Source organism: Peromyscus californicus, unplaced genomic scaffold (assembly GCF_007827085.1).
Source record: "Peromyscus californicus insignis strain IS unplaced genomic scaffold, ASM782708v3 Scaffold_18__1_contigs__length_77618521, whole genome shotgun sequence".
NCBI classification, from domain to species: Eukaryota; Metazoa; Chordata; class Mammalia; order Rodentia; family Cricetidae; genus Peromyscus; species Peromyscus californicus.
Window position 1 is genome coordinate 7,511,358 of NW_026294480.1, and position 16,198 is coordinate 7,527,555.

The 16,198-nt window shown below is 41.3% G+C and overlaps 1 protein-coding gene across 8 annotated transcripts in view; it reads right to left on the reverse strand.

Annotated features, from left to right (window-relative positions):
- The window catches only part of Sema5a (semaphorin 5A), a 469,252-nt gene that overhangs the window by 240,350 nt on the left and 212,704 nt on the right, over window positions 1-16,198 (reverse strand). For all 8 annotated transcript variants that reach the window (XM_052743005.1, XM_052743006.1, XM_052742999.1 and 5 more), the window contains one exon: window positions 12,437-12,536. In XM_052743005.1, the coding sequence (XP_052598965.1) occupies window positions 12,437-12,536 (100 nt within the window). The remainder of the gene's footprint in view (window positions 1-12,436; window positions 12,537-16,198) is intronic.

Sequence of the window (16,198 nt, forward strand, 5' to 3'; positions counted from 1 at the left end):
ACATACTAGAAATATGTTTCAAAACAGAAAACTTACGTCCAGCCATCTCAATAGCACACGGACATGTTGAAATGGCAAGCTTTTAAGACGTATGTAGACACATCCCACTGGAAGAACACTTGCCTAGCATGTAAATGAGATTCCTCCAACTGGAAACAAAGTTAGAGGATGGAAACACAGCTAAATGTTAGACCTCTTCCCAGAATACATAAGATGCTGAGTGCCATCTCCAATCCCAGTATCATAACAAGACAAAAAGGGAAAAAATAAGATCTTGTTGTACATTGTGGTGCACACACAGGATTCCAGCACTCAGAAGGCCAAGCCAGGATTGTCATAAGAGTTTGAGGACAGTCTGGGGTACAAAGCAAGACTCTATCCCAAAGACAACAAAAAGACGAAGAAGAGCAAAGTGAAATAAATCCACAGTAATTTTAAAAAATAAGAGTAAGGTTCAGAAACAGAGTAGCTTCTCATTTAGCAACAATGAAGTGATGCTGGCAGATTTTGAGGCTGGCATTAAGGAAACCAATTAAGAGAAACCTTTCCCAAGACATATACTTTGAACAAAAGTTACACGTCAACATTGTTAACAATCACTCTGATCATTTCAACCTTGTTATGCTTTAAGGACGACTCACGGATCTCTGAGGTTTGGTTGACTCTAGTGCTCACTTAATAAGGTCGATGCTGACTTCTACTCCTATGTAGCCGTTACGTGTGTGATTTGTTATTTTCTATTTTCCAGTTAATAGAGAAACTTATCACCTGAAACAATAGCAACAAAGTAGTTCTGACTCCTTTAGCTTGTGATTTCCTAGAAATGTTCACCATTTTAGTTACTTATATGTATAATTATTTCTCTGGTCTTTCTTCAGTTAGTAGAACTTTCTATTTAGTCCACATACAGCTCTAAATAACCAGACTCATTGTTCATTCACCAACACACCCCTTCCCAGTGAATCCCACTGAAGTCTCCCTGGGCCCTAGCCCTCAAACACCCCATTTTCTTTGTCATAAATCACTGTCAAGCCAAATTCTGACAAATGTCTGCACCCGTTTTCCTTCCTATTTCCATTCTGAACTTCAGGTTCTTTCTTACCTGACCACAACCTCAGCCAGCATCTTACCTAACCGTGGCACACAGAGTACAGTAGCAGCATCTCCTCATGCAGACATGAGCACAAGAACACACAGGTGCGGAAGTCTGGGGCGTCTCTCTACTGTCAGCAGGAGCATTCCAATGCCATGGAGGACAGGATCTGAACAAACCAGTGAGTCTGGCAGTTCTTCCGCAGTCTACAAAGACCAGGCGAGAGTCCTGGGCCTATGTCAAGAGTTGCCAATCCTTTCGTTAGAAGATCAATTCCAAGCTCTGCCTTTGACCTGGGGCCTCAGCCACAGTCACTTTCCTTTTTCAGTCACTACCCAAATCTCATTCTAAGCTCTTCTTCCCCAGACTCAGGAAGTTCTGTCACTTTCCTGTGAGAACCCTTCTCGTGTCTACCCATGCTCAAAGCATCTCCAAGGTTCACCTGGATGGTGCTTTCTCAGCGCAGCCTTCCTTGCCCCAAGTACCATCAAAGCTCTTTGCTGCTAGTGTCCTCAGTGCCACCCAAACTGCTCACAAAGAAAGTATTACTCGTGTCCCTGTTACTATGCAAAGCCAAAAGTCAGGAATAAACCAGGGTAGAAAACATTGCACCTCTGTGGTCTATGCCACACATAGTAAAATTTGTAGTTACAGCTCCAAATCAGCTGCAGTCATGGTGCAAATGAACAGACATGACTGTGCCCCAATAAAACTTTATTAGCAAAGCACAGAAAGCCGACTCAGGGGCCACTGTTAACCAATTCTTATATTTGAAGTTGAACACGCTTCATCTTCATTATCCAATACTTCACAGCATACTGTATCTTTAGTAAATAGTAGATGCATTAAGGGTCCTAAAAGGAAACTACATAAAATAATGAATTTTGGAGTCCCATGCAGAACTAACTCAGAAGAAAACTCTCTTAACACTTAAAACCAGTGTCACATACATAGGACTTAATCACTACCACATCCATGCCAAGTCTTTCATATTCATAAAATGGAGAATTTTATTATTTATTTATTTATTTTAATATCTAAACAACTATATGCATGTTAAATAACGGTTTGCTTATTAAATAAATAAATAGATAAATATCTGGCTATGCTTACTTTCTCCAAGCCCAAACACAGAAAAGAGACGTGAGGTTTTCTTTTCTTTTTTTTCTTCTTAAAGGACTCAGAGGGTTTGGGGGATGGCTAAATTATTAAAGTATTTACTACAAAAGAATGAAGACAGGCGTTTGGCTTCCCAGAGCCCATTTAAATACCTACTGGGCATGGCAAGCCTGTCTATAATTCCAGTACTTGGAAGGCAGAGACAGGAGCTTGAAAGCAAGACAAATATGCTACACTAGCCCTATCAGGGAGTGCTGGAGTCAGGCAAGACATTGCCCAAACGAGTAAGGTGGATTACCATCAATAAAGATTCCTGACATCAACCTTGGGCCTCAGACACATGCACATACACATGCACACACACCGACACATACACACACAAGTGTGCACAAACACACACATGTGAAAGAAATAACAAAATAATAGAAGATGCATGAAGAACACATAGTTAGACATCTTTCTTAAAACAGACCCCACCTGTCTAAGCACATTCTGCTAGGGCACAAGAATTCACAGAGCCAGGACCAGCATCGAGGAGGCTTAATTTTGGAGGAATTGATCCTTAAGTACACCGATATTTGGTAAATACTGGACGAAGGATACCAAAGTCAGAAGACACACACACACACACACACACACACACACACACACACACACACACACTCTACAGGTCAAAGCTGGATATCTTTTTATTATTATTATTAAATTATACAAGTTTAGAGGATTTAATCTGACAATTCTATACATTTGTACAGTGTGTTCTGATGAGAACTAGGGAGTTAACAATTTTTTCAATCTTCTGAAAACAATCTTTCATAATCAGACAGACCAAAATTGTACATCCTTCTGAGCTGATTGTGATGTTTCAGTACATGCATGATAGGTCCTAAGCAAATCAGGGGAACTAATGTTCCTTTCTCCTTGTCCTTATTTTGTGTCTGCAGCCTTTGTCTCCCCTCATCAGTTTTTCACAAAATAAACACTAATCTGTTGTGAACTAGGGCCGCCCCATAGTTCTGTAGAACACAGGAACATATTTATTGTACCTAGTTATCTGCGTTCCTGTTATCTGACATCACAGCCCTCACAGCCCGTCCCGTGTCTACTCATCACTATTGTTTGCCTGTGGGTTCGAGACAGTAAATCTAATGACTTGTATTTTATGGCTAGAAGTTCTCATTGTCCTTAGACCATTTATTCACTGGCCATACACATGAAACTCTCAACACACAGACTTCAGACATGCAAGGATCAAAACAGAAACTGGGGCCGGGCGGTGGTGGCACACGCCTTTAATCCCAGCACTCGGGAGGCAGAGCCAGGCGTATCTCTGTGAGTTTGAGGCCAGCCTGGGCTACCAAGTGAGTTCCAGGAAAAGGCGCAAAACTGCACAGAGAAACCCTGTCTCGAAAAACCAAAAAAAAAAAAAAAAAAAAAAAAACGGAAACTGACCCATGTCCTGCCATATCATATTTAAGGCTCCCTCCACAATACAATGGATTTATTTTTAATCTATGCCCATCAGATTTATTGACATAAATTTAAATAGCCTGAAGGTTTTTAAACTAATCATGTTTCTTTTTTCCCTTTATTAAGAAATTTATTCATTTTAAATACTAACCTATAACACGAATCTTAAAGGGTCTTATTAATAAAAAACATGGGAGCCAAATATTAGGGTGAACGCTGAAAGAACAGAGAGACAGAACAGGCCACAGCTAGCCTCACCTTGCCAACTTCTCAGGCTATCCTGTTTCCTCAGACTGGAAGCCTCTGAGTCCTCAGATGGAATGGATCTCAGCTGAACTGCTGCTCAAGAGCCTAAAAACTTAACCAGCTCTAGTTCCTGGTTTTCACACCTTATATACCTTTCTTCTTCCTGCCATCACTTCCTGGGATTAAAGGCATGTGTCACCATGCCTGGCTGCTTCCAGTGTGGCTTTGAACTCACAGAGATTCCGATGTATCTCTGCCTCCAAAATGCTAGGATTAAAGGCAAGTGTGCCACCATTTTCTGGCCTCTATGTCTATCTAGTTGCTGTTCTGTTCTCTGACCCCAGATAATTTTATTAGGATGCACAATATTTTGGGGAACACAATATCACCACACCAACCACAGATAATCCCCCTTTCATCCCTCATCCTGCTTCCCTCAGGCTTCCCCTCCAGCCCACCCTCCATCCCCTCCTCCAAAGAGGTAAGGCCTCCCATGGGGAGTCAGCAAAGCCTGGTACACTCAGTTGAGGTAGGTCCGAGATCCTCCCCCTGCATCAAGGTTGTGCAAGGTGTCCCATCACAGGTAATGGGCTCTAAAAAGCCAACTCATGCACCAGGGATGGGTCCTGATCCCACTGCCAGGGGGCCCCTTAAGCAGATCAAGCTACATAACTGTCTTATTTATGCAGAGGGCCTAATCCACTCCCATGGAGGTTCCAAAGTTGTTGGTGTAAAGTCCATGAGTTCCCACTAGTTTGGTTTGGTTGTCTCTGGATGTTTCCCCATCATGATCTTGATGCCCCTTGCTCATAGAATCTCTCTTCTCTCTCTTCGACTGGATTCCTAAAGCTCAACCTGGTGCTTGACTGTGGGTCTCTGCATCTGCTTCCATCAAATTACTTGATGAAGGCTCTATGCTGATAGTTAGGGTATTCATCAATCTGATTACCTGAGTAGGCCAGCTCAGGCACCCTTCACCCTTTCCATTATTGCCAGTAGTCTAAGCTGGGGTCAGCCTTGTGGATTCCTGGAAACTTCCCTGGCACCAGATTTCTCCCTATTCCCGTGATGTCTCCCTCTATCAAGATATCTCTTCCATTGCTCTCCTACTCCATCTCTGTTAAAGCTGTGTATTTTTAAGAGGAGACATTTTTAAAAATCGTGAGTCCATAGGTCAAGTTAATTAATCAAACGGACTATGCAGAAAAAGAAAAGAAAAGGTGGAAAGGGAATATAATTAAACTTTGTTTGTTTGTTGGTCTGGACAAGACAAACCTTACTCTTGTTCATGAGAGTATGCTCGGGAAGAGTGAACATACAGCACAACAGGAAATAGGAAGTACAATTGTATTTTTGTTCTAACTCAGGTGGTGACTGTGTCTTGTCCCCAATGGCTGGGGTCCTACCTCACAATCGTACTCAACTGGCTAGTGTGAAAGAAATTGGCCCCTAGGAAATGGAGGAGGAAAGGGAAAGGGGTCATCGCTCGAAGGAGAGTAGACTCACTACTCCAAACCATCAAATTCCTAGAACAGAGATAGAAACAAAGGTTTTACTGGGTAGTGCTGTGGATATCACTCTGTATAAATAAAATGCTGATTGGCCAGCAGCCAGGCAGGAAGTATAGGCGGGACAAAGAGAGAAGAGAAGGGGGAAGTGGAAGGCTAGGATAGGGAGAGATGCTGCCGGCCACCACCATGAGAAGTTGTTAAGATACCGGTAAGCCACAAGCCACATGGCAACTTATCGATTAATAGAAATGGGTTAATTTAAGATATGAGAACAGATAGCAAGAAGCCTGCCACGGCCATACAGTTTATAAGTAATATAAGTCTCTGTGTGTTTACTTGGTGGTGTGAGCAGCTGCGGGACTGGCGGGTGAGAGAGATTTGTCCTGACCTAGAGCCAGGCAGGACTGGAGAAAACTCCAGCTACAGGGTAGGAATGACTAAAACATTTGGATAGAAGTCTTCCAAGGTGAGGGAGATAAAAAGATTTTAAATTCTTGTCCTACACATGAGTTTTTGGTAGAAAAGATTCAAATCTGATATTTCTTACAAAACCTGTCTCTTTAAACAAACAAACCAAAACACACCCTTTTCTTCAAAGTCTTTAAGACCTTGACTCTTTCATTCTGTCCTGTCTTGGAGTAAGAAGCTAAAATGGGGAGGGAGTGTCTGTGCAGTTACTGTTGACTCAATAAGCCAGAGTTAGGTCCCTAGTACAAAGAATAATTATCCCACTTATCTCAAGCTCAAGTAACCCTGAAGACTAAATCCTCTACTGGCCTCAACAGTACAAAAATAAATTAATTTTGGCCACCTGCATGGTCTTAAACCCTTAACAGGAAACTGTAACCAAAGACTAAGAGAATTGGTAATGATCCAAAAGACTGCACTCCCTAGACAAGTCTACATACGATGTTATTTAAACAACTACATCTCACTAATATCGCCCAGATATAAGGCTTCAGATCTTGGCTCACTGGAGCACCTGGTGCAACCCAGGGAGACAGGCCCTCTATTATTTTAACCTAAAAATTAAATGATGGCTCACCTTGAACTATGCTAATGAAGTAAAGCATCTTAAGCACCAATGCACTTAATACCGGCTCCACGGAGGAAAAAGATAAGAAAAGAAGAGGTAATTAAGTCTACGAGTAAGAGTTCAGGTGAGGTCATATAACCAAAAGGGGTAGCAATGAGCAGCACCGTTCCGCTGTCCATCTCCAACTGCTTCTCCTAAGTCATAATTAATGAGAACACAGCATCCTTATGGCCATCCCCTCCCCTCGGGTTTCTGTGCATGGTGGCACCACTGCTTCTTGGATTCACTCCCAATCACTGATTTCATCCCCTTGGCACTTGCTACCTTTAATTTCATAAGCCTGACCAAGATACATCCTTCTAAATCAGGAAGAGATATGTCTGCTGGAAGCTGTACTGTTGATCCTGTAAACATTTCTAGGTTTACTTTAAATGATACAGTGCTTCCAGCAGGTTAAATCTTGGGGGAAAATTTAAAGCAAAAAAACAGGGATTATCACTACCTGAAAAATAGAGAATGGCATTAGTCAATATTGGAAAAGTAAAGTTTAGCTGAATCTAAAATAGCCTTTCTCACACACACACCTTCATTAGAAGTAGTAGAATATTTGTTTTGTCCGGGAAAAACTCATTTTAAATAAACTGAAGCCTGTCTTCTTATTTAGCATAGTCTTAGGAGAACAGGCCCTCACTCAAAACAATTCACTGTGAGGTCATTAGGAAGACCCAACTCCAGTGTCCTGGCTTCCTATGTGAACAAGACAGAACCAACTCAAGGCAAACCATCAAGGGAATGAACGGCTCAGCCTGGTAGGAACGACACGGTCTAGGAACATGCAGTTCAACCAGTTATATACATTGTTTTCTTGCTTCAAAGAACAACTTAGAAAAATGCCCTTTCTTGGCTCCTCAGCCACACACAGTGAAGAACTAAATTGTTGGTGGTCTGTGATGCCCAGAGCATAGAACTATGAATATCCCATACAAACCCAGAATTTCAATGCATTTAAGATTTTTAGCAGTTCTGAATACATGAAGTAAATTCAACCAGAAGTAAAGTGCGTGACTCATTCCTTGTTTTAATTTTCAGGTTTAGAGAGTTAAACATGAGGAAAAACAAATGGTTAAAAAATACACTGAAATTATTCAACAACTTCACTCACTGTGATTTCTGATGAAACTGAGCCCTGTGTTGAAAGCACTTGATCTAATAACTATTTAGTTTTCCTATAAAAGCATACAAAACAAAAAGCCAGGCTGATTGTAATCTATACCATTTTCTGTGCAGGAATACAAAGACATATCATCTGCTATATAGAAAAATGTTTACTAATTAGAATGGTGACGCAGGAGCTGGAATGATCAATCCAGTGTGCAAAATATGCACCCATAAAGGGGTCCTGACACCAGTCCATGTGCACAGCCATAGGTGGATCTATACTGAGGTCAGATCTGTAGGGCTGGTCCTCACATTTGATCATGTGTATAAGGAGACTTACACATACCCAGCATCCGTCTGCTTGGTATAGTCATAATGTTACCATATTGTGATAGATTTCTGATAAAATTAAAATAAAATTTCCATAAAAATAAATCATTAAATTTGATTATTAATTCATGATCATTATCTGATCCACATATAAGGTTTTTGGGTCCCAATCTCACCACCTTATATATACAGATGGCTGAGTCATCTAGGCTGTGGGTTAGTTTGTGAAGACTAACAGGGTCCTTTTTGACTAAAACATCACAGGTTGCAAATAGGCCCATCACATAGAAAACTGTAGACAAAGAATAAGAGTGTCAGAAAGTAAACATGGAAAGTGAATAATTGACAGCATAAGAAACAAAGAATTTAAAGGAAAAACATTTGAAAAACAAGATAAATATTGAACTGTGCTTTCATTTAGAAAGCCACTTTGAAGACAAATGTCCAAATAGCCACAAAGGAAACCTCAATTTCTTCTCCGTTGCCCTATGGCAAAGACACTGCAGGTGCTGTAATGATGCACTCCTTCATGACAAGTGCCCGGCATTTTGCATTATTAAATGCGGCTAACTTGCAAATAACTGGTACCACACATCACGCTGCGTGCATCACGTCACCTATCATTTGCAATCATCATTCAAATCTAATACATGGCACCTATCCCTGTGATTCGGGACCATCATTTGCCACCCATTAGATAGAGTCTGAGGCACAAGAACTCATTTGCAAAATAAAAATGTTATCTCCCTCTCTCACATCTGTTGCTACAATTCTATGCACAGCAAACTGAGGCTTGTAGCTTGTCAAGTATTATGACTGTCATTCCTTTCACAACTATCCACAAAAAAACCCTGAGCAGTTGCATATTCTTTTGCCTTGACTTTCTTTTCTTCTTTCATTCCATGAAATTGATTTCAGTAGGTTTTGTGGCAAGCAGTATACCGCCGCCCGACACATATTATCCTAAGAATGGAAACACATGGGAGTCAAATACCACAAGCAAATAAGTGAAGGGTGAATTGTGGCTGTCTTTGGAAGTGCTGATTTCCTTGTGACTTACTGAGTTTTCCACATTCCCTTAGAAGGAAGATGGCCGAGTGTAATGGTTGCAAACGTGAACATTATTAAATTTTCAAGAAGCAGGCGCAAAGAAGGATTTGAACGCCAATACATTTAAATTCATATGAAAGTCACCACATACCTTGGAAATGGTAAATGAGTGAACCTTTCTAGAAATTGCATGGATTCCAATTCAAATCCCTTCTGGTGCCCCATAAGCACAAATTGCCTGAAGAGGTATTTTTCTTCTGCTGCACAATAAGCTCTCCTTATCAAAGAGTGCTAAGGATCTTTAACTGACTTCACACTTGGGGACATAAAACATCACTGATATAAAGGGAAACTGGCCCAGAAATGGTTTCACAATATCTAGGGCTAACTATGAACAAAATAAATAGGCCTGTTCTATTTTTCCACAGTTCATATTTTTAAACCATTACTGGTTTCTGAAAAAAACACACATGCTATCCAAACTTGTCTTGCTAGGTCATGCCTTCCCAAAAAGAACCCAAGGGCTAGGCTATTTTTAAAATTTCATAAGTGGTCAGACTCCCTCCCAAATGTGCTGAGCCTAATCCCACCAAATTTCCTAGATGGAATTCCTGTCCTCCTCCTTCAGGGTTATCTGCCTGAAATGTGTATGTGCATGAACATGGACTCATCTGGAAAGTGCAGGGCTTCGTCACACTGTGGGCTTGCTGGGAACCTGTTAATGTGGCAACAGTTTGTCATGGACTATTTCATTAATCTTCACAACAGCTGGAAGGGGTGAAAACTATCATACCAACTTTAAAGATAAGGAAATTACACCCAGAAACAGGCTCTTGATCATGGAGCTTGGGAAGCCCAGCCCATTCCTTCCTTCTTCATTTATTAAGTACCCACAATGTATTAAACACTGTTCTAGAGTATAAGATACAGCCTGGGTCCCTAGGGTCTCCAGGCTCTCAAAGCATACTTACTATAAAATAATATGTTTTGCTTATCTGAAATTCAGGCGTCACTGAGCATACTGCATTTTTGTCTGTGTTCACCTTACACTGGCCACCATGGTGACTCAGGCTCTGGTCCATTCTCTTCCAGTGGAACTGGGCTTGGGAAGCAATGCTATGAAGATCAGCAGAGCAGCTCAAATAGGGACACCTAGGGACAATGTTCCATTGAGAACCACATCTAGCTGCTACTGCACTCAGAGCAGGCACAGGAGACAGCCTGTCACAATCTTCAGTTTACCCTGTGTCTTCTCACATCTGTTAAGAGAAGCTGGTATCTTGACCAAATGCTGAAGTTTTCAGTCCTCCAGAGATGGTGGAGACTCTTGAGCCAAGCTAATGGAAAGCCTTTTTAAAAGATTTGAAAGAAGAGTGGGGGATGCAGGATCAACGCTGGCTGGGATCATATTTGTACCTGCTTTTGAGAAAAGGGCCTGTTCCTGTTAGATCACAGTCAAATGCAAGCCTTGAGGCTTACAGCCTCTCGCCTTCTTATGCTCATTCCAAATGTAACTATCTAGAGGTCATTCTAACCCTGTTTTCCTGAAATTTCCTACAGATGTATAAAGGGACAAATAAAATCTGAGATCAAGCTTGTTGCATGGTCTGATATCTTTGGGGTTCTACAAGGAGGAAGACATTATGCTACATTTTAATAAAACAAAAAAGCAAACAAAAAGGCTTGACCCATACTCTGATACCTAAGAAAAAGATGGCCCTTGTGAAGAAATAATACAATAACCTCAATAGTGTAGTCAGAACAGTGGACCCTTGAGTATTAATGGAACAGGGCAAAGCAGGTAATGTTCATGACTAGTAGAGGACATTGAGTCAGGTCCTTCTCTGTGAGAAGGATGTAGCCAAGAAGAAAAAAAATGGCATGGGTTGATTGAGGAATTAGCCAATATTAAAGAAAAAAAGTAAACCTGATCCTGGAAGAAAGAAAGTATACTTTATAGCTATGGGAAACCTAATAATTCCGTAGGCCTAGACCATGTGGGAAATTATGAGACAGGAGACACAAAGCAGAGTACTGCCAGTCACACCAGAGAACCAATTCGTGTCCAATGGTGCTCACAAATGCAGACATTACATAAAAGAGGATGTTAGCTATGGTTACAAAAGGAGAAGAAAAATCTAGAGACCAGGAGACCAGTTTAAAACCTTTGCAATGTATAGCCCACACTCTGAGTGATGGAATGTGATGAGATCAACCCTGGAAACCCCCTTGTCCCATCAACTGTAGAAAGTAAGAAAAAAAGACACCAAGAATCTGTCTGGCTCACACCCACAGCCTCCTCACAACTGTCCCATGCAGCACCCACCCAACACTGACCCAGGCTACCTTCTCTCCATTCACCTACAGTAACAGTTGCATATCACACAACCTGTGCATTGAAGGCATGCATTAGAGCTTCTAGGAAGCCACAGGTGAGCTGTAGTGTAGAGTTGACTCGGTGACCCCTTATGTCCTTCCCAAATGCTCTGACGTAGGCTCTAAAGGTGATAATTCTCAGAGATATTCCTTTTATCTGGAAGATCCAGAACACAATTTAAATTGAGCTTCACTCTGGTCTATATGGGGATTTTCAAATTTTCAATCTACAAAATATACTTCTTACAACGTACAAATATGTCTGATATAAAAAATGCTCAAGATGCCTTCCTTGGGTTCCAGAAGAATCCATATTTATGTATGGCATGTTCCTGAATGTAGGAATTACACACATTTTCAGAGGAAATATCAGTCAAAATGATGGAGAAAACTCTAAATCTGAGAGTTGGGCCCCTGTGCCCAAATACACACAGGTGCTGACAACACCAGGAATCTCATCACCCCCAGGAGACATTGTGATATTTCCTTTGAATTCCCAACTTCCTGGCATTGGGCTATTCAGGGACACTAAAAAAAAAAAGAAAGAAGAAAAGAATAAAAGGGGGATGGTGGGTGTTTAGAAGCACAAGCACATGGAGGTGTATGGTCTCTTGAACTCTACTGAAAAACACACACAAGTCAAGAACATGTTTTCTTGGGTCAAAGTTCCTAGGTTTGAAACTGGGGCCCATGTTTCACAGGGTGAATGCTTGTGGACAAGTTGATTTATTTTTTGCTTCACTTTTCTCTTCTCTAAAGTAAGAACAGAAGCCAGAAAGAACCCTCCTCTGGGATTGTGGTCTGAACAGTTTCATGAATTCAGATCTGAAGACTTGCTGCAGCAGGGAGGGGCTGATCCACACTTGGAGTCAGGAGCTCACCCCCTCCCTTTCTGAGGATTTACCACATGTCATGCATATAACACTTCTTAGATAAAATTACATTATTCAGTACACAATGATTTCAGCCCAGAAACCCGGGTATCATTGCACAGATATACAATGAAATCAGAAAGTATCTGTGGAGGCAAAACCCAGCATCTCTTACCTTGTTCCTACGACAAGTTCTTTCTGTCCTGGGTCAAAGGTTAACCTTGAGAAATCCACAGCATTCTCCGCTCTGAACTCCCGTAACCAGGGGCCAATTTCTAAATATGAAAAAAAAAATGAAAAAGGTAAAAACACAAATGATCTTCTTCCAGGATGACGGAGGGGACACATCAGGTAGCAAGCGGAGCAGCAAGGACTCAGAGCTTCCCTGGTGCAATCATTGGGTACCACTGGAGGCTTTTTTTAATTAGGAGATCGCAGAATCCATACATTAACCTGTAAAACGCAGAAGGTGGCCACTCAATAAAGAGAAATGCAGACCTCAGAGCTTGGCTGTGATTTACAAGCCAAATGTGCGTTTTCCTGCTGGCTGCAGATGAGCATTCACACTTCACATGACCCATCAGAGGAACAGGGGATGATAACGACCATCTCCCGTCAGACTCCAGGGCTGAGGCCTGCATACTGCCCAACTCCACCAGGCTTAGAAGCAAGGACAAAGCATGGGCACTTCTGCCTCTTTCAAATGCATGTTTCCATCCCGGGCCAATTAGATTTCTATTTTGGCCCTGTAATTAGACTTATTAAACACATTTGGCCCTTTATGGATGAGAAATTTGCAGCTACTCAATTGCAATGCTCAATTGCATTTTTTTCTAAGGGAAATTAGGAAACAGCCACTCTGAGGGTCCAGAGTCTCTCCTCCTTTTTCTTCTCCTTTTTTTTTTAAATTTTTACAAGCACTGTTAACTTCTTAGAAGTTAACTTATCAGAGTCTGATGGTGATGAGATGACAGTGTGTGAAGAGGGATGGAACGCTGCTTCTGAGCCATGCCTCTTTCCTGGCACTGAAGAAAGACACGGTGCATTGCTGGCCAGTTTCAGGGTACCTTCTCTTCTTCCTTGGCAACCAACCATATAATCGGCTGTTCTCTTTCTTTGATTTGGTGTTTGAATAATATCATACTGACTAAATGGGCACATGCTAACTGTCAAACCAATGCTGTCACTGGTTTAACGAAGGACAATAGTTTCTTTGAACAGACACTAAAGATGAAAACAGATCTAGTATAGGAAACTCTTCCCATATAACATGTACCGCAGAGGTCGCTTCATGTGTGGATAGCAAAATATCTTCACTATCAGTTACTGGGGAATTGAAATTGATTGAAAGTTATTTTCCTCTTAAAGAAAAGCAGGTCTAAGCTTATACACAGACTTGTTTTCGAAATTTTAACATATATGCTACCCCAATTTCTTCTTGGCGTTTTACACACTTTTGTTTGCATGTTTACCATAAATCAATTAAAACTACTCATTTGTAACTATGTATATACAAGACATCAGTGTTGTAATATATTATTAGTAAATGATCCTTCTAAGAAATTATGATGTCATTAGGGCAATAACACTAATGTCTCTATAAACGTAAATATAATTTATAAATATCTGTAGGGCTCTAGGAATTATACAGCAACAGAGAGGAGAGGCTGGTGGGAATAATGGGAGGGAAGAGTCATCCAGAATAACGGGGCAGCTGTCCTAGAGGAGCAGGAAAGGGAATACCATGCAGACCACAGTGACCCTCTGTACCAACCTCGCATGGAAATCACATTTTAAAAAAATCTTTGCTTTTGTCTTGTTTTAATTATTTAATTTAGTTTTATTTCATGTGCATTGGTGTTTTGCCTGCATGTATGTCTGTGTGAGGGGTCTGTAACGGTTCCCTGGAACTGGAGATAGTTGTGAGCTGCCATGTGAGTGCTGGGAATTGAACCTGGGTCTTCTGGAAGAGCAGTCAGTGCTATTAACCACTGAGCCACCTCTCCAGCCCATCATCTAACCATCTTTATTCTAACATGAGGACCATGGTTTCCTCTCTCTGTATCTCATATAACCATCCTTACTATGACAGTACTTCTGGGTAATGGGAGATTAAAACCAAAGTTCTGGTGTCTACAGCACAGAAGCAGTGCCTTGGATGTGGTGGCCATTGAGTAATGTGTGAAGTTAAAGGTTAGGAATGAGTGAGTCCATTCAAGAGTTGGTGAATTAATAAGGCAGGAGTAAGGATGAAGAATGAAGAAAAGAAAAAGTAATAGCAACTTAAGAGATGCTGGACTGGAAATCGAGAGGTATACTTAACATGTCAACCATAGGGAAATTCAGGTACAGTCTATGACATCTGGGCTTCATAGCAGATGTAACAAGAAAGCATCTATAAGTTTTCAAGAGAGCACTTAATTTACCGAATCAAAGATCCTGGAAATAGGAATGGGCCACTGACAGAGAGGATGCTGTGGAAAGTGTAGAGAAAGAGTAAGAATACCAGATATGAAAAACACTAAATATCATAGAATTTAGGTAGTTACCATAAAAAGAGAAATGCAAGAGGTTCTGGGAGGGTGCTGTGGGATGGTCTGTATGTCAAATCTGTTGCTCTGATTGGTCAATAAATAAAACACTGATTGGCCAGTGGCCAGGAAGGAAGTATAGGCGGGACTAACAGAGAGGAGAATTGAGAGAACAGGAAGGCAGAGAAGGAGACACTGCCAGCCACCGCCATGACAAGCCGCATGTGAAGATGCCGGTAAGCCACGAGCCACGTGGCAAGGTATAGATTTATAGAAACGGACTAATTTAAGATATAAGAACAGTTAGCAAGAAGCCTGCCACAGCCATACAGTTTGTAAGCAATATAATTCTCTGTGTTTACTTGGTTGGGTCTGAGCGGCTGTGGGACTGGCGGATGACAGAGATTTGTCCTGACTGTGGGCCAGGCAGGAAAACTCTAGCTATGGGAGGATCTTTGTCAGACTGGTGATTAGAGGTGAGACCAAGGAGGAGAAATTAAAGGAAACAAAACATTTTCAGGTTAAACCAAGGAGTCAAGGGTCAGAGGGCATGAGCTGATTTACTGAAAGGTCATGGATTCAACTGCAACCGAAAGAATGTCACCCACTAAAATGGACAGGTGGACTGCAGAGACATCTTCACATATCACTAAGACCAGAAGAGCTGACATGATGCTTAAATTCAAAAGCATCACCATTTAGAGGAGAAACCCACAAACAAAGAGCCCTGATCTAGACTCCTAGGCTGGGAAGGAGTGCATCTCACTTCACTCACCATAACTTGCAAGCTCCAGAGGCAAAAACTCAAGCTCTCTTCTAAATACAAGAGGGGAAAAAATTAACAGAGCCAAGGCTGACCTTGCTTGTTGGTGGAGAAATGCAAACCAAGTGAGAGCAGAAAACATTATTACAAATATCAGAAAATAATCAGCTAGCTTGTTCAGCATCCATTCATCAGTTCAAAGTGGGACAGTGGAGAGAGTAGGAGCCAGATGAAAAGAAGCACTTCAGACTTGGGCTTCTGCTCTGAAGAATAGCAACAATAACAAAACAATGGTGTTTCTGAAAACATTCCCATGAAGTAAAAAGAAGCCAAGTCAGAAAAAGAAAATGAGTTAACAGTAGAGTGGTCAGTGTTCTTCCATTTCATTAATTAAAATGCAAATGTGCCTTCCACTCCCCCCCCCCCCCGCCCCCACAAAACAAAACAACAAAACTGTACTTTTACAGGAGCAACACTCACTCAAAAACCAACCTAACTGTGTAATTTCTTCATTTTGATTGTCTATTGCATTCCTGATCAATGTTAGTCTGCTTCAACTTTGTGTATCATATACCCTTACTTCTTACTGAATCCATTAAGGCCCTTGTGGGAACTTCTGCACAGACCAAGCTCTGGAACTCAA